At 35.9% G+C, this 22,074-nt stretch overlaps 1 protein-coding gene across 1 annotated transcript in view; it reads right to left on the bottom strand.

The window, feature by feature from the left end:
* The window catches only part of ADGB (androglobin), a 149,397-nt gene that overhangs the window by 109,942 nt on the left and 17,381 nt on the right, over positions 1-22,074 (bottom strand). The window contains 5 exon segments of the mRNA XM_009281545.1: positions 2,543-2,731; positions 4,002-4,073; positions 6,430-6,522; positions 9,651-9,786; positions 10,861-10,888. Of these exon segments, the coding sequence (XP_009279820.1) occupies positions 2,543-2,731; positions 4,002-4,073; positions 6,430-6,522; positions 9,651-9,786; positions 10,861-10,888 (518 nt within the window).

Here is a 22,074-nt window from a genome sequence, read left to right as displayed (position 1 = left end):
CAAAGCTGTAATCATGCAACTTTCCTTGCAGAAACTGGGAGTTTTGGTCCTTAGCAGCTGAGAAGGGAAGAATATTCAGTTCTTCCACTCCTTCATGAGTGCTCTAACCATCACATTTCGTGCAAAAGGAGAGGTGGCAGCCATCTGATAAAAGATATGAGCTCTCTTTAACTTTTTGTGCACTCTCACAGAGTAGTCTAGTGCTTGGTATCTGCATAGACAGATATACCTAATACAAAGCCCTAAGTCAGCCGCTTAACCTCCAGGAAAACTCTCAGAAACTCTGAATGTTTGTTTGACTAATTCTGATAGCTCCTCACTCAGTATGTGAGACAACTTAATCACCCTTGGAAAAAACCCACACCTATCCCCATTGACAATAACAGACCACTTCACCACCCAAATTAATCTACTTAAATTCTGCTGCTGGAGACAGTTGGTGTGGTGATGCCTAAAGCAGGTATCTCAAGCAGGCACCCTGAATGTGTCCATAGCTTACCTGGATCTACTGATATGAAAATGTTTAATTTGAGCAGCTGAAGCCTCTACACCTGCTTTGTTAGAGATGGTTATGTTTGTTCCATTCACAGTGTGCCAAGGAACAGATATATCTCTTTCAGCCTTCCAATGCACAGAAGAAATATTCATTGAATAACTGCTTGTTGGTGGTTTTTTCCTTAACATTGGTGTTCATGTTTTTATTATCAGTAACTTGTGATAGCCTGGTTTTAGATACTGTATATCAATACTATTAGCAACTTAAATTTAATTAGTAACTTCAGCCTGCTTAATCAGCTCTTTGCATTGTCTTAGCTGTTCACTTGTATTCATGAGCATTGATTTTCTTTTCTTTTTTCAAAAAAGCTTTTACACATTCTTTTTTAGGTTTTGTTTCCTTTTTTAAGTATAACTTTTTCTGTTTCCATGAATTCTACCTTTTTAGAAGTCCAATGGGATGCCTTTGAGTTTTCCTTAACACTTCCAACTTCATGTTTCCAACTGACTGTGTAAAAAATATTTTCAAGTTTGGGCAACTGGAAGTTAATAGGGTCAATTATGTCTTAGTGTTTTGTGACATATTCTGTTTGCAAAAGACAAATGTAACCAGAATAACCCTAACAACATAGACAACTTCTAACTTTTAGGTCAGTGATTATTTCTTTGTTTATTAGTATGATGTTCAATATTAAATTAAGTGTTCCCTGTTGACTGTAAAATGCATTAAGTTATTCTCTGTTATCTTTAAAAAATAAATGGGATGTTTTGGTTTTACCAGTACATCTTCAGTAAATGGTCCTCTCACTGGAAGTCTTTAATGACCTTTAAATATAATTGGATACAAATAGCTCTGTAAAGTCAGCCGAGTTACTTGAACAATAAAAAACATTCTTAACCCTAATACACCAGAGCTGAGGGCCACTTGTCTGACTCCACTAAACATTTGCACCAAACCTTCCTATTCTGTCAGTCACTACACAGGAACAGAAATATTTTGCATATTATCTCAAAACAATTAATGCATACACAAAAAAAACCAGCAGATGAAATTAAGACTGAAACAAAATGGGGTAAACTTAGTGAGTGACAATTTAAATCATACAGTTTATAGTGCAGTGCAAACCTCACAATCAGTCTTCATATTTTTCTCTCTAGCAAAAATGAAATTATTTAGTAAAAACCAACCAACACTGAGAATTCAAGTGGTAAAAAGGAATTTCCATTCAGGTAGCACACACATATGATGCTTAGTTTCGTCGTAACATTTTGAGACAGAGTAAAAAAACCCCAAAATATCAACAAGAAGTACTTTCATAAAACAAAAAGGTGTTAGAAAGAAACAAAAGAAAGTAAGTTTCTGTAAATGTGCCAAATTAAAACTAGTTTACACTGGACTATAAGAGGACACGTGATTTAGAAATCAAACCCTGTAAAAACAGGATGTCAAGTATCACACGCAGCTGAAAGAAACTACAAATGGTGAAAATTAATCACTTCTTAAAACAACATTATTTTAACCACTCACTATATGATACAGAATGAACCAATTATTTTCTGTTAAATTTATTGAAATTGTACTTTGGGCTAAGGAATAACATTGAAAACTGCTGTTTGACACAAAAAAAAGATCACAAGTATCAGAAAATAAAAGTTATTTCAATAGATAATGTGAACATATGCAACATTAGCACCTGCCATTATTGGATCCTCTTTCTACAATGTAATAAAGAAATGAACTCAAATGTAGTACCTTGTTGCAGTGCCCAGAGGGAAAAAATCTCCTAACAATCAGCAAAATTCTACATAATCTACAAAAAAAGAATATTGCCTTTTCAAGTAATAACTCTGATTTATCAAGTCCTAAGTTGTACAAAAATCACATTATCTGTAAAAGGCATTTTTATTAACATGCATCAACAATTTGTCAACACTTCTACTCCTACAAATCCATGTCTTTTCAATAATAATAAATACTTACCCTAACCATTAAAATTTGCCATGCTAGCTGCATAATATTTATATACTGTTAGAGGGAGGTACTCACCATCCAATAAAGTTTCACTACATATTTTCCATAGCTATTGTACAGTGGCATGTGTCCCCTGGTAGCTTTACATAAGGCATAAATGTGTTCCCATGGTTTCCAAAAAAGTGTGGATGTTCCATTAGTTAAGGCCTTTTCATTATATATCCTCCAGACTGCGTAAATTTCACTTATAATCCATCTCATCAGCTGAAAACAGAGAAAAATAGAAAAAAAAAATTTTCGACTTACATCTTTTAGAAAAATAAAATCGAGTTATAATGATCAAAGAATAAAAAGCTCCTCTTTTAAATGAAGAAGTGACGTAAAAGTATAGCTATGATTTCATGCAAAAATTAATTTCACTTCTACAACTTTTCTTAAAATCATCATAATATCTATCTACAATAGCACAAAACTTCATGAAACTAGGTAAAGGCACAATATAAATTATGCTGTTCATCATTTACCAAAGAAAAATGAGGACATATGATTTCAGCATAAATTATGTTACAGGACTTGTGAACTGTCACTTGTTTAATTGCTTATTACTAGATATAGCTGCTAAACATCAATATTGGCTTTAATACTTGTTATTTGTACCCAGTAAAAAACAATCCTAAATCATTAAAAGTATTTAATAATTTTTAAAATTTAAAATAAAAGCTTTAACTAATCGTGCTTTAGTGCATGTGTTTTTCTAACATGCAGATTTCTGATGTATGCTATAGTTTCACAAGTATTACCAGACTGTTACAGTGATTTATATAAACAAGAATGAGAATAAATATTTATTACAAGAAACTTGCCCTAAAATTAATTAGTGGTTCTGTGGACAGCAAAATATACATCGTCTGTTTCCTGGTGGCTTCTTCCCATACAATTTCTCTGGTGCTGAATTTTGAATTTGCATTGAAGCATTGAATGAAAAAGAAATTATGAAGTAATATTATATTCAGTAAGGTACTCAGGTGCTTTCGTTCTACCTGCTTTATTTTTTCCCCTCATCTGTAGAAATGCAGTAAACATTTATTCAGCTCTGGAGAGAAGGAAAAGACTGGCTGGGTGACAGAGATTTGCACATACATGCAGGCACACTAAGAACATGACTTCACGAAAGCTTGAATGAAAAATGTAAAACCTTTGTCATAGAGTTTTTATTTGCTCTTGTCTTTAAAGAATATTATCCAGTAACAATCTTTGTAGTTCATAGACTGTATATTTAAAAAAACCCCAAAACCGTTTGGAAAATCTCTTACCATCATTGATTTAATTTTTCAAATTCCGAAAAAGGTAAACACAAATACAAATCTAGATAATTTCTTGCCATTTTATTCCCAACATTCTTTTTCACTTAAAAAATGTGTCACAACTTACTTCTTCATGGCAGAAATTTGGAGTGAAATCCAAAAAGTTAAAAAAAGTTAAGAAGAATGAAAGAAAATATTTTAAAAAGGGAATTTAATGTATTTCTACCTACCTCACTACAAAATATATGCTCATTTGCTGAAAAAAGGTCAAATGAGGTTTCATTTTTGACAACCACAGGAATCTAGGAGAAAGGAAATTAGTTAAGTCCATAGCTAAATTATCCGGAAAAAAATAAATGAACACTAACGTTTAACAGTAGTGACATACAAATGTTAGACAATTGGCAAACATTCATTAGACATCTGCAAACTAAAGGCTGTCAGTTTGCAAATCTTGTAGCTGCTTTGATATTTCTTAATAAAAATGTGTTAAAATGTAGCTGTTCGGAATTTTAAAAAAATCATTATTTTTACCAGGAGATTTAAAGAGTATCAAATGAAATAATTACATAATTAAATTGAGATTCCCTCAATTCATTCACAATATTTGCAGTTCTGCATTTACATCATGATCATAACAGTGTCTCATACTTTGAGATTTCCTTGGCCCCCCACCAAGATTCAAAGGGATTTGTTTTCTCATGGTCAGTTAGATAGTGATATTGTCAGTATGAACGCTGACTTTATCAAACCTTTAACTGTATTACATAGTTTTGATGACTATTACTTGTTTATACAGTCCATTTTCTTTTTGTAAGCAGTTTAGAAATAACATACTAGGATTGTAGTTTATTGAACTAAATATATCTGCCTCTCATCACTTACTGGTGATCATTGCTTGCTTCTTTGCTTACGGCACTAAATCGGCTTGTTTACACTTTCTTTTACAGTTACTGATAGATTAGATAGCAACATATATCATCTTAATAGCCTTTCATCACTTGACACTTACATTAATTTTTAACAACTTACAAAATCTCTAGTAATCATAGCTTCTTGATCCAAAATACATTGGACCAAAACAAGCACCAAAGTTTTAATCAGGTCTTAAAGAAAACAAATGCTTTCTTCGTAGTGCTCTAAAGATAGATTTTAAATAATTTTAAGACAGATATATGTTTCCATGGCTTTCTGGGCTGCCAGCTCTCTTGCCCCCATCTTTCAGATACCTCTACTCAGTTTATGCATTTTGGCAGCATTTCTCATCCAATCTTTTGATCTTGTCAATTACTCCCCTGACCTCCCCCTCTCCTTTCTCCATTAAAAATTAAAATTGGACCTGTTTGGTATCTAGTTAATAAAAAATGGAACTGACAAGCTGACAAAAGGAAAACTGACAAGCCTGAAAAAGTTGGAAGGGTGGTCAAAGTGTTTTAAAACTTCAGCATTTCATCTGAAGCAAAAACGCTTTAAAACTTAGATTAGCAACAGCACTGGAGAACACTAACCTTTGAAATGGTAGGCTGTTTAGATTCTTTGCAATTATTTTTAAATATAAACTGAGTAAGAGCTTTGCATAATTTTAAAATGTTATGGTTACCTTCCAGACAAGTACTGTCAAAGACATGGACACGTTCTGTATGCAGACTGGAGAAATACAATAGTTGAAGCGAGAAAAAGTACTATATTTCTGGTAAAGCTAATTTATGGTTTCAGGATAGATATTTACTTGAGATACTTGCTCAAGGGAAGCCTTAGTTGGAACAGACAGAACTTGTTTTGCCATGACACTGATTTTTAAGTGAGAAAACAAGAACACACAGAAAAACAGGAAGGCATCTCTCTGTCCAGGTGTCTTCTAAATGAATGTGGAGTTAAAACACAGAGCAGACTTGTGAGGATACACTACCATGGTGTTTTGCACCAGGAGGTGCTGGTCCATGGTGATTCTGGTAAGAAAGGCACTCAGACTCCGTATAGTATCATTTAAAATGCTATTATTTATTAGAGCTAACTATAAAGAAAAGGATTTGTATAATATAATAATTATTATATAATATTATATAATAATTAGAATAATTAGATAATCTTATGTCCTTTTAGACACTGGGAACCCCAAGTTGTACAGAATCAAACAGGCTTCTGATCCCTGTGCAGCATTCTGTGCAGACCCCATCCATTGAAAGGGTTACCCCATTTTGCTATTATTGAGCTATGATGTGATTTGAGCTATTACAGGACTTTCTTACAAGAAAACAACTGTTTTCATAATTTCTACTGTAAAACAGAAAGGATGTTCACATAAGAACTTCCTGCTGCACTTGGATAAAGGCAAGGAGATGCAGGTGGTGTAATTGCCAGTAACAAGAGGGAGCTGCCTGCAGGCTCCTCCCTTACAATACGCTGGCTGAGTTTATCCAGCAGCCAGGGATCACGCCCGGCACCAAGCAGGCCTGAAGGACAAGCTGTGTGTGCAGCACACGTTAACTGCTACATGGATCACTGGCTCCTCGGCGTACAACGGTCTCCTGGACAGGATGACTATGCATGGTCAAGAGGGTTTTATTTGTTGAACTGATTTCCTCTACAGATTTTCTTCTACTTGTGACATAGCTAGGCGAGTAGCATTTTTTCATTATGACCTTGCTCGTTTCTTACCTTATTTGTTAAAAACTCATGTGGACGTTTCCATGAATGCACTTTTAAGGATCCTGGCAAGTCTATTTTCCCTTCAGGATCCTCAAAGACACACTACATAAAACATGCATGAACAAAAACGGAACATTTTTTATTAATTACAGTATTGTGTCTTCTGTAAGATTTAAAATAATATATTGTTCACACGATAATTCACTTAAGGGGAAAAATAGCATAAAAAGGAACTAATAGTATCTATCACTGAACTAAAAGAGCTCAAAGCCCAAACTGAAGATTCAGCACAAAAACTGCTTGTATTGTTCTGAGAAGTCTATGTGGCCTGCACTGTCTAAATAGGTCTATATAAAATGTTTCCCTTTTTTCCCCACCTTTCAGAGAAACCTCCCAAAAAACGGTTGAAGCTTTTAATTCAGGCATTCTTCTACCAAGTTGTTTCTAAGTACTTTTTCTAAATCACTTATTTCTAAAGCTTTTTAAATTGAAGACTGAAAATAAATATCTAAAGCAATAGACAGAAAAAAAGCAGGTTCCACACATTTTAAACTGCTACAGAAACCATTAAAGACAGTCTCATATAATTTTCAAACTTCCATTTCCAAAGCGATACTTATTCTCCATGTGAACAGAAGGTGTCAGGATATATATCTGTTTACTTAATAGTACGATGTAGGATGAGGAGATGCCTCTGATAGAATCATAGAATAGAATCATAGAATCATTGAGGTTGGAAAAGACCTCTAAGATCATCGAGTCCAACTGTCGACCCAACACCACCACCCACTAAACCATGTCCCTAAGTGCCTCATCTACTCGTCTTTTAAATACCTCCAGGGATGGGGACTCAACCACTTCCCTGATACTGCTGGTGCTGACTGAGAAACTAACAGGTTACATGGTTAGTGCCTTTTATTTGTGCCTGAAATTTTAAATAGCTTTTTAGGCATATTATACATTTTGGTGTGTTTCACAGGCCACTATGCATTCTATTTATCTTCTACAGACCAATCAAGAGAAAGAGTTTCTGGGAAGGAAAAACTATGATGCTTTGAGTGCTTACTGATTAAAGGAAGGCAAAAGAAAATATATTACAAAAGCATAAAAAACAAACCCAAACCAAAGACTCCAAAATAGTATTTTTGCTGCATTTTTTTATTTGTTTCATTGTGTAAGTTCCTTCAACATACCAATCCGCAACAATTTAAAGTACCTGAAGGAAGCAATGACGCAGTTTGTGTGGGGGGGGGGGGGAAGGGGAAGAACCTTTTAGGAATAATTATTTTTCTGAAAGCTTAAAGGAAGCCTTGTAAACTGGACCATACAGAACTGTATGAACAGATTTTATACTCTGCTTTCAGAGACATCCAACCCTGACTACACAGTGTAATAGGAAAGTGTAGCACTTAAACACTAGATAAACCAGAAAAAGGAGGCAGGTGAGAATGACATAACACTATGCAAAGAAACACTAGAAAAACCAGAGATACACCTTTCTTTAGCTTACAAGTGCAAAAATACTTTGAAGAAGAATATTGTAGGTTCAGCTAAACTTGGCTGACAAAATCAGGTTTAACTTATCTTCTATTTAAGGTGGCTATAAGAGACAACTGCCAGGTCTCAGGAGTTCGTGCTCTAAGGACAGGAGCCTCAACCACAAGTTCTACAGGAAGGACAGGTAAGAAACAGGCACAAGAGAAACAGCCAAGGTCAGGTGCACAATCTCAGCAGCACACTGCGCTGCTCTAAGAGTGGCTATTGTGTAGGTGTGCTTGATAAAAGAGCTTTAGTGTAAGAAGGAAAGAGATCACTTCTGATTGATTCCTCTTCCCACAGAACAAAATAGGATTGTTTATATTCTTGTTCTAAGCATACTCAAAGGTACTGGATGCCATCGCTAATTCTGTTTCTAACTGAAATACCGTATACGATGTTGAATTCTGGCTAGCTGCTTGGATCAAAAGAGGCCACATTGGAAAATTATTTAGATCTGTAAATTCGTCTGCTGTGACCAACATATTTCACAACTCCTTTAAACAGGTAAAAAGAGCAATGTTTCATATAGCGTGTGGCTGAAGAACTGAATGATCCAGTAAACACCTCAGAATGCCTCTTATGCTAAAAAAGAAGAAAGATTTTCAGTTACAATTATTTTAAAATTTTATCTATTATAATAATGTCTGGCAGACCTAACAGATTAGTGCTAGATAAATGTTTAGAGTACAGCCCAAAGACACCAAATGTGGTAACGGAACAGAGGAAAGACACAAAGGAAAATTATTTACCTGTCAAGTTAATGGCAGCATTCAGTACAGAAACTGTAACTTCTCTCAAAAGAGTACTTTGGCCCCATAGGGCTACAATGTATTTAAGCTTGGGATAAGGAAAAAAAAAATCTACAAACACATAGGCTAACATACACATAGCACACAAGAATATATACAGAACAAACATATGAACAATGCAGAATTTGCATATAAAATAATGATTAAGCACGGTATTAAATGGATTTTAAATATCACTTGAAAATGCTACGTTTAAGAAACTCTTTAAGAAATAATTTTACTACTACTCTGCATAAAACGCACATAACATCCTCTAATGATAACCAGTTTGAAGGAGTAAAAATCCAGATGAGATTTAAAAGTCATTCCAAAGTTGGAAAGACTGAGGAATTTTTCTGCATCTGGTAGGTGCTTACTTTCTACAAAATAACTATATCCCCTCATACCATTCTCTGCACACTAGAACTGCAGACAGTGTTTCACATGTCCAGAAACTGAGGCGTGGAAAAGAAAAGACTTCAAAATCCATTTTTCCCATAATAAAAATGAGTGCATTTAACCTTTTGAGTCCACAGAAACTGCAGTGCCCAGAGAAGGGATTGCTCTGACATACTACAACAGTTCAGCTGCTCCCACATCCCCCGTTTCAATTATGTTATGGAATAGATTTTGGGGTTTCATTTTTTTTAACAATTAATGTGCACACATTAATGCACACACATATGTTAACAGCTCTTTTAAGAAGCAACAAATAAACAATGCACAATACTTTCAGTTTATTATTTTAGTTCAGCAGGGAACTATTTAAACTTAGTGAAAAGATATGATTGAAAATTAATATATTCATCAGTAACAAATTACTTTGAAGTTGTGACAAATACTCTATTAAATACAGGTACAAAATACGAAGTGGAAATAATATATATATGTCACACAACTTACTGAAATGGGACTTTTTCCAGTTTTTTCTTTCTCTTTTCCAGCTTTTCCAGTATCCCATTTTTCTGCATTGATATCTGCTTCATTCCATTCTGGCCAAATAGGAAATCTCCATTTCTCATTGGAAGCACCTACATGGGAAGGCATAGTTGCCCTGGGAAACAAACAGAGGCATGCATAAAAATGAACAGTATATTAGGCAAGGGTAGTAGGGAGATTCCTATCTCATAAAACATTCTTTTTTTCATGTACTGTAATAAAAATTTTAGTGTTAGTAACTACAATAACTTTTTGTCACTAAGATAAGCAAGCCTATAGAAGTGCTAGATGGCATTATTAGGTACAAACCAACAAAATATTTAAATGCATTTATATGAGGAATCCTGATGAAGTAAATGGGACAGCTGAAGCACAAAAGCAGAATCCAAGGGCACAGTTTCCTCCCTCTTCCTTTTCCCCTGATTCAAGCCACGCGGTTCTGCTTCCTCTCCTGTGCCAGTCCTAGCATTCACAACCCAATTCAACTCACTCATCCAATCGAAGGCTTTCCTTTTATTTTTTTTTTCAATTTTTTTTTTCTGACTGACTTACTTTAACCAACCAAAAGGAGCTTGCCATGGATAAAAGACATATTGGGGAATAGGACTCCCACTTCTAGGCACCTGTGAGCTGCTAGACCAGCCAGTTCTGTCTCCAGTTAGTTTCATTCTCAGAGCCTCTTGTGCTAGCAGTACTCTCACTACCTTCTTGGGATTCACAGCTCCAGTAAAAAGTTTGCTGAGACTGCAGGTATTTTCACAAGGTTAATACACAACATGTTCATAGCTACCAACTAGCACTAGTAGTACCTGTGCACATTATTTTTCCAGTGCATACAAAGGGCTGAAAAACTGAATTAGGTAGAATGAGAATACAGCAGCTCCTTCCCCCTTAACTACCAAACCTGGAAGCAGACGAAGTACGTGCAGGTCACATGTTAATTATATTCTCCCGGACCCACTGGCAATAAACTGGAGACGTAGTCCACTCTAAAGAACAAAGGGAAGAAGCTGCAGGGACCAGAGAAGCAACCTGGCACCAAAAACTGAGCAAAAAGATTTAAATAAACCTTATTGCAGAAAAAACATATGGACTTCAACTAGTTGGGCAAAAGGACTAAGGTCAGAATTTCCTCTTTGATATTCAGCAGTGTTCTACAGCAGAAATGCAATAATAGACAGATACTTTTTTACTACTGGAGCCTTAACAATATACTTAGATGATATTTCTATTTCATTATGTACATCAGCTATAAAAAGCTAAAGATATTGTAATTTTCTCTTTCCTTTCCTTATACCACACACTTTTTTTTTTTTTTTAAATGAGAAACAGCAGAATTCCTACAAATATGTCCAGGAAATCAGGAAGATAACATTGTTTTGGGCTACAGCTGGAGGGCTATTTTTACAAACTGGTGCCAAGAAATATTTATTTTAAAAATAAAAACTTAATTTTTTTAGAAACTGACATCTTCAGGAGATTTGAAAGTGAAAGCTTCCATTTTTTTTATATTTGAGAACAGGTTTTTTTAACTCCTGGCCATATATTGCATATCATATCATGTGGATATTTATACTGATATACAAATCATCAGTGATATCATATAAAACCATACTCACATTTTAAATTTCAGAATTATAGCTTCCTCTTGAGATTTTGGTGACTCCACAGAAAAAAAAATGAACGCTGATTATGACTTACGGTATCACTCAGATTGCACAAAGCATTTCAGATAAAATGGTCACAGTGTCATAATTCACATATGCTCTTTTTTAGCTGTTGTACACAATATTCAGTCATTGTTCCTATATAGGTGCAACATTAATTATAACTACATTCTAAAGAGAAATACAGACTATATAAATTAGTAGTCCGGCTAGGAGAAAAGGGCGTGTAGCAAGTGACACCTCAAAATACTATTAAGCCCCATGTCCCAGAAGGTGGAAGCAGGAGCAAGTCACTTGGGGAACAGAGACATTGCTCAAGTGTAGAGCAATGAAATTACAAAATCAAAAGCTCAGCTGGAGTCAAAATAATCAAAGGACATTAAGGGCAAGGAAAAAAGCTTCTGTAAGTACACTGGCAGCAAAAGGAAGACTAAGTAAGGAAAGTGCATGTCCGCTGCTTAATGGGGTAGGGAACTTAGTGACAAAGGACATAGGAAAAGCCAAGATACTCAATGCCTTTTAGTGTCTTGGATTTTGTTGGCAAATTTGGCTCTCAGGACTCCCAGTCCATGAGTCTACTAACAGAGTCTGTGGGAGTGAAGCATTATCAACAGTAGAAGAAAGCAGCTAGGAGGCACTTAAGCCAACTGGACACACACAGGTCCACGAGACTAGTTGGGATGTGAGCAAAGGTACTGAGGGAGCTGACCGGCGTCACTCTAAGGCTCCTGTGGATCATATTCAAAAGACCGTAGCAATCGGGGAAAGTTTCTGATAACTGGAAAAAGGCAAACATCACACCCATCTTCAAAAATGCTAAGAAGGAGGATGTGGGGAACTACGGTGCTTGAAGATACTTTAAACTCAAATGGACAAGGACCTAAGCAACCTGATCTAAGCCGGCCCTGCTTTAACCAGGGGGTTGGACTAGATGGCTTCCAGAGGCCCCTTTCAATCAACATTTTTCTGTGATTCCATAATACTTTGTTGTTAGCAATAATAAGGACAAAGACATAGGTAAAAATAAAGATTTCTCACTGTCTAGGCAATAACTACATTCATCCACACTACCAGTCACTCTTACTGGAAGTCAGCTGTGAAAATTCAATACCATCTGTGCCTTCTGCTGTGCAAATAAAAATATAGCTTCTACCACCCTAACTGGAAGGAAGATGTATTCTCTGGAGCGATACCTGGCTTTGCTTTTCCATCTTTGCCATCTCAGTCGTCTGTAAACGGCCTCCAGACTCTCTCTATTATGTTTGATCTTTCATTAATGGTATTATTTTTTCCCCAGCATTTTCTTGTAGACTCAAATGATGCTTCATTCTATATTTATTAATACTTAACAAGCCATTGAAAACCCTGAAGTGTTTATCAGTTTCCTTGGATTACTAGGAATGTCTATATCCATTCCAGTTGTTTCAAAGAATCTGCTGTATCTGCATTAACTGCATGCATGAAGAATGATGAAAAACAGAATGCTAGCTGTACCAACAGCTTCAACATTTGTGATATTTTGAAACTTTGCCCCTTTCAACATTGATTTAAACACAACTCCTGGCAGCTTCTTACATATACTTATAAGTAAAAAATGACAAGTTAAAATTCTTACTTCTACTTTTTTCTTATTAGATGAAATATATCAATGACGTGCAGTGATTTTAACTATTCAAGGACTACTTCTAATTTTTGTATCTTTTTTCTCCATCTAAGTCTGCATTTTCTCTTTTAAATATTTATAGAGAAGCATGGAAGTTTCACTCAATAATAATGATAAAGAAGTTCTGAAGCCATTCCCAAATACAATTAAATAATAATTGCAATAATTGCTGTAAGATTTCTGACTGCTTTGGGACAATAATGGAACAATAAAAAAGCATGCTTTTATAAAACAACAATGAGAGATAGAAAGACTTGCCTAGCTTACTATCCCACTAAGACAGAAAATTACTTTACAATACACTTTGACGTAAGAGAATACCCTCAACACTAACAATGTGGAAGATGTGGAAACAGTGCTATCTATGACTGAGATGTCTAAATAAAGTTGGGGAAGCCCAACGCTCCTGCTTCTCAAAAAGGATGATGCAGTAAGATTTTGGAAAAATTCATAAAAGAACTCCAATTTAATTGGACTCCAAATATAAATGAATATGTGAAAAAAGACAGCTAATTTATTAAAATACTGTATTTGAATAAGGCTATTAAGAAGTTCTTTTATTACAAGAATTGAATAATGTGATTCATTGAGAATTCTTTGAAACAAACTAACAGACACAAGGACAATGCAAAGCATTACTGGTATTTTATGCTCAAGCTGGATGGCTTCATTGTGCAACAGTATTTTAAACACCAACTTACTGGCAAACTTCTTTTTAATCCTGTGCTAAACCCTAAAGGAGAAAAAGGAATAATAAATTGCCAAATAAGGGAAACACTATGAAGTTGGCACTAACTCACCTCTGACCCTCTAAGCAGCTTCTCCAAGAATACTGGTACAATTGATATAGTGCCAACAGGGGAAATAGGGAACGGCAGGATAGACAAAGACAACAGGAAAAAAAAAGGCAGACAGATTATGAACTAAGTTTCTCAGAGACTCCAGGTTTAATAGAGAGACAGGCCCACAAGGTACTGGAAGTGTGCTCTCTCAAGTTAAACATAGTCACTTAGCCTGTAGACATATACACTTCAGCTGCTCACCCACTCTGTAAGCAAGATCTTGTCAATATGGTCAATGGAGTCTAGGGAGCAAATATTTTCTTCTTAAAGTAGATAAATCTACCTGTAAACTATCTGTGACCATTCCTCACAGAGAGAACCCAGCAACATTGAAGGGAGTCTTCTCAAGAGAATTACAGAAGTATTGGTATTTAGTTTCAGAACAGCGTGGCTATTCCACCTTCCTCTCCCAGTACTCATGTTATTCTGGATCACCAGACAACCATAATTTTGTGACACATGAAAATAACTGATGCATTATGCAGGTTTTTTAGAACTGAGGAAGACACCATTCTTTCTATTTCATTCTTTCCTGCAGATAAAGATTGAATACTCTCTTTCCTAACCCCTCCTTGCAAAAGTTAGATGCACCTTTAATCTTGCTTAGCATTTTGATGCAGGCACTTTCCTTAACAGTAAAACAAAACAAAACCCCCAAAAAAGGAAGGAAAAAAGAATTAGTTTTTCACTTTTGCTTAGATGAGCAGATCTGAAGATGGAAATGAGACATCTTCTCACAGTAATTTTGATTGGGAGTATTGAAACAGATAAAATTGTTTAATAGTTCAATAATACCAGCATTGCTTCCACAATGACTCTCGGACTTTATGCAGAAATCTGGTTGGAGCCTTGAAAGATAAAAGTGCTTCAGTTTCTTCTGTCTCCATGGCTGTACTTTGGAAGTTAGGAAAAAAACACCCAGGGATTCCACCATATTGATGACTTCTTCAGGGTTTCTGGTTAGTTATTTGCAAATGGATATATCCAATCTTTTTTATTCTTTCTGTGATCCTTGTCATTCCTTATGACACAGGTTGCAAAGATGATATTTTTTGCAGCTAAATACTTTTCAGTTTCTATTTTCATTAAGGTTTTATTTGTTTATTTCTATTAAACCTACTTACGTTTCAAAGTTTAAGATCTGCTTTATATTATCATTCTAAGAAATCAATACAGAGGTTTTCATGGACTTAGGACATAGCACTGGGATCTCTGCCTGAGGATTGAGATGCAAAATTGAAAGCTAAGTTTTGATTAACTTAATGAATTGCTACTCAGCAGCTGAGCTACAGTTACTGTCTATGCATCTGTTCTTGGCTAACTTCAACTATGGAGTACAATATGTGTTTGCTTAAAGCATATTTTGGAGAATCAAAAGACTGAGCATTGGTATCTGTAACAGCAACTGTTTAAACAAACCAGCCATTTTATTTGCAGTATGATACATTTAGGTGGTACAGTATGATTAGGTATCTATATGCTAGCCTTTCTGTAGATGCAATGATTGTGAGTTTAGTCTTCATTTGATTCACTCTATTAAGAATTTGTTTATCTCCACAGCAGGGCATTTGTTGCTAAGTAACTGCCAACAAGCCATCACTTCATCCCATCTTAGTGCTCCCTGTAGGTGTTTTAAATGGTCACCAACATTACCCATAGCATGTTTTAAAGATTAAAAAATAAAACGTGAATTTCATCATAACAATACCCCAACAGAAGACAAAATCTATTTGATGCTCATAATTTTCACATTGTTCCCTGGACAGTGTTGCCAATCTTTTATCTTTCATTAAATACTATCTATTCTTTCCATGAAATGTCTGCAACCACTACACTGTACAGCTTAGTTTCATTCAAACCCCAGAAAATACACTATTAACATATATCTGATGTCACTCTTACCACGGTTCTTGGGATGGCCAATAATTACCGGAAATGATTCGGTAACAGGACATGATATTTAGGTAACTAATACCTGGCAGGACAGTGAAGGAGGCTCAGAGCTGAAACTTTTATCCTTCTTTCCTCCTTCCACTCCTCTAGATACTCTGAACTCCTCTATATGTACAGAAGTAAGAGCAATCTGAAGTGAGGGATCTCACATCTCATACTCCCCATTGGATACCAATGTTGGGACACAGGGAAAGGAGAATTTTGGGCTTTTTCCACTTACCGGGAAGCAACAAAGAAAAATGTGTCCCTTCCCTTGGATTGTTTGAGCAGTCAGAAGAAACAATTTCTGGCCCCAGTAAAGGCTTTTATATTGGGAAAAAGAGGGCAGAGAACAAACAGATGGCTCCACTTCTCCTCCAAACGTGTCCTGGGGGGTAAGCTACTTAAGTTTTTCTCTAATCTCTTCAGAACTCAAAGACAAAAGGCCCCTTTGAAGACTTTATTTATGGCAGAAAGTTCTTTTAAACTCCAATCATTGAAATAGTATTTCAAAAGTAGCATCTGAATATCTTAGAAACCCACGGCAAAAACCATGGCAACACTCAGGTTCATAAGAATCTGGAAAGGATATGAGAACGTTGGACCAAGTATCAGTGACTCTGCTGCAAAATGATTTGCTCTTTTTCTTCATACCTACTGCCATTCTTCAGAAGAGGAAGGAACAGAATGAGTCATGATCAGACGATCTAATACGCAGATAAGGCAATACAGTCTTCTCTTTATTATTAATATAGTCAGCAGCAATTCAAAAATAAACCAAAATATGTATGTGATGTTTACAGTAACTTACCATTATTCTTATCTCAGACACTGGAGCCAAAACCTAAAGGACTCTGTGTGGAAACAACATACGCTAGTCTAAATGCTCAGAGCTCTCATGGTTGGGGAGAGACTCAAGCCATGGATGCAGTTCAGGCACAATGAGCAGAACAAATCATTGTCAAGCATCTAAGTTGCAATGACAGCTGCTTGCAAAGCCTATGACAACAGGTTTTGTTGTCGTTTCACTTTTGTGTATTGGGGTAGGATTTCTTCCTAAAAAGCGCAGAGTGCTTTCTGTGTGAAGCAAGATCAAACTGTGGAAAATTAAAGTGATGACAGAAAGAAAAGATGAATACAACGATTATTCTTTATAGGCATATTATTTTTAAAGGAGTCTGTATTTTGGATCACTACTTTCAAGTGTAATATTCTCATTTCTAAACATAGCTGACATCCTTGTAGGTGTTAAACTACTAACAGACTTCAGTAACTTGCCAAGAATGAGCCTATTTCAAATGCTTGCGCACATTTGGAAAGAGAGAATGGTAACCTAGCCTCACATTTAGCCTTGCCAGCTAGAAGTCCATGTGTTTTCTTTTTTTTTTTTAACCTGCATATTAATGGGAGGCGAGATGTTCATTCCTGGTTTTCCTTCCAGGTTATAGAAGGGGGAAAAAAAAAAGCTACATGCCAAATCCCTTGCCCAAGTTGTACACAGTGGTGTTTCCTGGACATTATTTCAAAGAAAAATTGATGGAAAGTAGTGGCCTAGAAGCATTGTGGGTTTTAAAACCTTTGTGGGTTTTAAAACCTTTTTTTTTTTTTTTTTTTTTTTTTTTTTTTTTTTTTTTTTTTTTTTTTTTTTTTTTTTTTTTTTTTTTTTTTTTTTTTTTTTTTTTTTTTTTTTTTTTTTTTTTTTTTTTTTTTTTTTTTTTTTTTTTTTTTTTTTTTTTTTTTTTTTTTTAGTTTGTTCTCCTTATTTTCAGCCTGATTCCGTTTCTTGTCCTATAAATATGGTCTGAATTTTGGTCTTTATCATTTTAAAATTCCAGCTAAATTTGAAAATCTTTCTTAAAAGTTTGGATCAGTTGTCATCAACATAATTCAGACTTGCTGTTTTGATCCATTTATACCAACTATACCTTTTTGCTATATAAAAATCTGAACTGACAAAAAAGTCAGAAATTGAATATAAAAAGCAGAATAGAGTACTAGACTGGTGCCACGTGTTAGAGAAAAAAGATGAAGATGCATTCAAAAAACTGATGACAAATACAGCAATAAGACAACTCAATATTTCATACAGATCACAATAGATTTATCTTGTGTGACTAAATCTTAGCAAAGCTAAAACAAAAATACATTTTTTCGTGGAAGAAAATTCCATGATTTTTTGGAAGAATTAATGTAAAATCCAACCTTCATGCTCATAGTAAGCTCATATACAGTGTTAGAATTTTGGACTCTCTTAACCTTCTATTTTTGCATTCCAGGAAGAAGAATAGTTTGTATTGCATAAACTCTCATTAGTAAGTGGCTCAAAGACAGAAGCAAAATCAGGTGAAGTTACAGACTTCAGAAAAAATAGTGTGGACGCTGCTGCTTTCAATGGCAGCACAAGTCAAACTCTGTAGCCTGTGAGAGTAATGCTAAAAAAGCTCAGCTTGTCATTTTCAGTGGCAAGAGCCAGCTGTAGTAAAAGTTCTCTGCTCCTGATTCTATGGAGCCAAAGGACTGCTCTCAAAAAGCTTTTAATATGGAATGGAAAAAAATACTATTTTACATATTTGAAAAACACTCTTGATAATGGAAGGTATTGGATAGCCTGGAAGCATTCATTTGCCAGCCTTTCATATTCTACCACACTGGAGGTCACTTAGACTTTTAAAAGACATCCCTCAAAAATATTTTTTTTTTAATTTACAATCCCAAGAGTGGAACAGTGAAGATTAATCCCAAGAGATGCCTGCCAAAGCAGAAACCTTGTCATATCTAGCTCTTAAATGAGCACTTTATCTATAGAAACAAAAGTAGTTTATAGAGGAGGGCTTTATATCCAGTTTTACAGGTAGAAATATGATATACCAAGACCTAGCCAGAGTCATAGCAAAGGCCTGGAAAGAAGAGTGCCTATTCTGGTGATTTTCAGCTGCCAATATCAGCCAAGAGAAGTGACCTCTGACTGATTCTTCCAAGGTGGTTGACTCTGGGTTGTGCTCCAGGTGGGACTGTTGTCAGCTGGCCTAAATCCTTTATGGTTGCCTGGTTTCAAAAGGTGGAGGTGACAGGCCAAGTGAACGGAGTACAGACTGACATAGGCACCAAGGGGTCCCAGCTGCATCTTGCAGTCTTTCAACAAGTCACAGGTCTGAGTGCAAGTACCATCTACATCCAATTTGCAGGCCAAATTTCTGTTTGATCAATGCACTGTCCTTCCAACTAGCAGAAAATGACTACAGGTTATATAGTTCTCAGTTAATGATAACACTTCAACATCAGATGCTGTCTGTCTTCATGATAGATCAATTAAGATCTCTGTTCAAGTACAGTCAAGGAAAGCAAATAAAACACTAGGACACATTAGAAGCAGGATGTCCAATACATGAAATTAGTACAATGCCACTCAGTATAATCAATTTGATGTCCTTTGCACAAAATACTATGTTTGGTTCCAGTTGCCCTAGCAACATAACAATAACTTTGGAAATTCAGTGACAGGCAACAGTTTAGAGCATGGAGGAATAACAAAGTGTAAAAGTACAAAATACTGAGCAGTACAGGTAAGAGTGTATTATTTATCTGTTCTCATAACACAAGAAAAATAATGCACCTATTAAAACACAGCAAATTTAATACCGATAAAAGGAAACATCTGACCACTCAGCACATAATTAGCCAGCAAAACTCCTTTACATCAGATGCCACTCAGGTGAGAATAATGATCTCTAGCTACTGGAACAGCTTGTCTCTAGCAGCACATACCTCTGCCAAACTCAGGACAAAAGAAGAAAAGGAATGTGCCACTCAGGGGTTCTTAGTTCCATTCCACTGAGCTCTGTGTGAGAAACCACTAACAGCACAGTCACAGAGCATCCACTTGTTCTGGTTGTCCTCCAAGGCAGGAAGCCGAGGATCCCTTCCCAAATCCTTCTTTCCTGTACTTGATTCAAAGAGGGAATCTGAAGTCATGTTTCCCCATATAATTGTACAGAAGTTATGGAACCAGTAACTTTTCTGAGTTTGTTTCTCCTGGTGTTTCCTGCTAAAAAGATTGAGCTGGCCTTAGATTCAGCTATAAGAATGTTGGGAAGATTGAAGCACCTCTTTCCACACTGGAGTTTAGTACTTTAAGTATCTTCTAAGAACACAGCTTGTGCCTTGCTCTTTTCTTTGGCATTTCTTCCTTGTTGGCTTCTGCAAAATCCTTTTGTGCCTTCTGTGTGGCACCTGGGTAATTAAGAACTAAAAATCTCTGCATGGCAGAGCACCTCAGTACTGTGGGTTTAGGTCAACTCGCTTACAAAGCACTTAGCATGCATTGATAAGAAAACCAGGAAATCCCATTTCTTCAGTGGTGGTTACACAGAGCTCTTGGAAGAAGCTAAAGACCCTTCTGCCTAAGTAGGTGTATAATCCATGGCAAACAGACACTCTAACATGATATTTTAGGAATGCTTTCCAGTTTCAAAGCACAATTATTATTATTTTTCTTTTGTCAGCGCTTTTTCTGTGATATACTTCTGCTGAAAGCTGCTTTTCTCTATTACACTGTTCATTGTAATAGAAGTCTAGACTTCTATTGCACAGTGTGGTTGCACAGTCTCCAACCAACGGCTCATGGACAGTGTTTGCCTGCAAGATCCCCTGACATTGCTTTGAATTACAGGGAAAGAAAAACCTAAAACTAAGACCAGTAGGGAGCACAGCATTTAGTGTGATATTGCCACTGGTATATTACTTAATGTTTTCACGCCCATGAGTCCATGAAATTTGAAATCTACAGATCAGGGTAGGCTGAGGTCTCAGGGGTTCATTGTTTTAATTAGCATTAACTAGGAAAACTAATTTGAATACATAATTTCCTAATTAAAATGTAATCAAGTTAATAATAAAAAATTCAACTTACTGATTGGCTTATATGCTATTTTAATATGTTTCTCATATTTACTTGGGGAAGAACCCATTGCCTCACCAGAAAGCATGAAACTAAAAAGACGTTAAAGGCAGAAGAAAAGGAAAACAAAAAGTACTAACAAATTGACTATATAGATTAAAGTTGTACTGCATTTACACACTGAAACATTTCAATGAATGAAGCACAGGTGCTGAAAGCAAGATCTTCATCCTTCTGGCCAGAAAATGCTAACACTAAGAACTCTAAGTGTACTTAACTTTATTTCTGAGACTAGCAAAAATACTGGCCTTGGAAATATTGGTTATGTACAAAACAAATAGACAATAAAAGACAATAAATGAAAAGCGTCTATTTTACGCTCAGGCAGGACAATGCCTCCAGGAATGTATCTGGTTTTTGTTCCATTACAATCTAGGTATTAGTACAATAGTACAGTAAAAGAGTTTGCAGATGCACATTGATGCAATAACTAACTTCCGAAGAACAATTACGAACCAAACAATTTCACCCAAATTGAACCTAAGATCGTAATACATTTATCCACTAGCATTACTATGTCTGGGGAAAGCATGCACGTGCATGATGGTACCCTTTGCTCAGCGTTTCAGATGTTTAAATTTTAAGCTACATAGACACTTCTCCATTCAATTCTGCCACTGGACATCCTGAAATCCTGGGCCTTTACAGATTTATGTTGCTTCTGAATTATTTGAGAGAACAGGAAATGCCTTGTCATGTTGGTAATACAAACAGCCAATAAACCCTTCCAAAAGGCTCTGGACAGCCATTCAAAACAAAAGAATTCTGTTCATCTTAGGAGTCATAGCCTGCTAAATGAGACCATGATCTCAAAATACCTGTTCCTCAGGATTATCAGGACAGTAGCTGCAAATTGGAAATGAACAACTGCTGCAGCTCAAGATGCACCGCAGCTCACTCCCAGACTCTTCTGAAGCCTTAACTGGCTTTGGTGATGCGTATGGTTAGGAAGGATCTGAACTGAGGTATTTGAGATAGAAGAGCCTCCTGAGTAATCCAAAGGACTAAAATCAGCTTTGTAGTAAGGGTATAATATCTTGTAATACATGACCAGTTACAATTGTAAAGAGGTTATGAATGCAGTGGAGGTTTAAAATTCTTCATATAAATCTTCTTTCCCTTGCAAAGTTCAGTAACTAGCTATACTGGTTTTGGCTGGGATTGTAATTTTCTTCTTCATAGTAGCTAGTATGGGGCTGTGTTTTGGATTTGTGCTGAACACAGTGCTGATAACACAGGGATGTTTCAGTTACTGCTGAGCAGTGCTTACACAGTCAAGGCCTCTTCTGCTTCTCACCCCACCCCACCAGCGAGGAGGCTGGGGGTG

This window comes from Aptenodytes forsteri, unplaced genomic scaffold, assembly GCF_000699145.1.
Source record: "Aptenodytes forsteri isolate BGI_AS27 unplaced genomic scaffold, ASM69914v1 Scaffold82, whole genome shotgun sequence".
NCBI lineage: Eukaryota > Metazoa > Chordata > Aves > Sphenisciformes > Spheniscidae > Aptenodytes > Aptenodytes forsteri.
The sequence above is the reverse complement of the archived record's forward strand: the minus strand, read 5'-3'. Positions and strand labels throughout refer to the sequence as shown.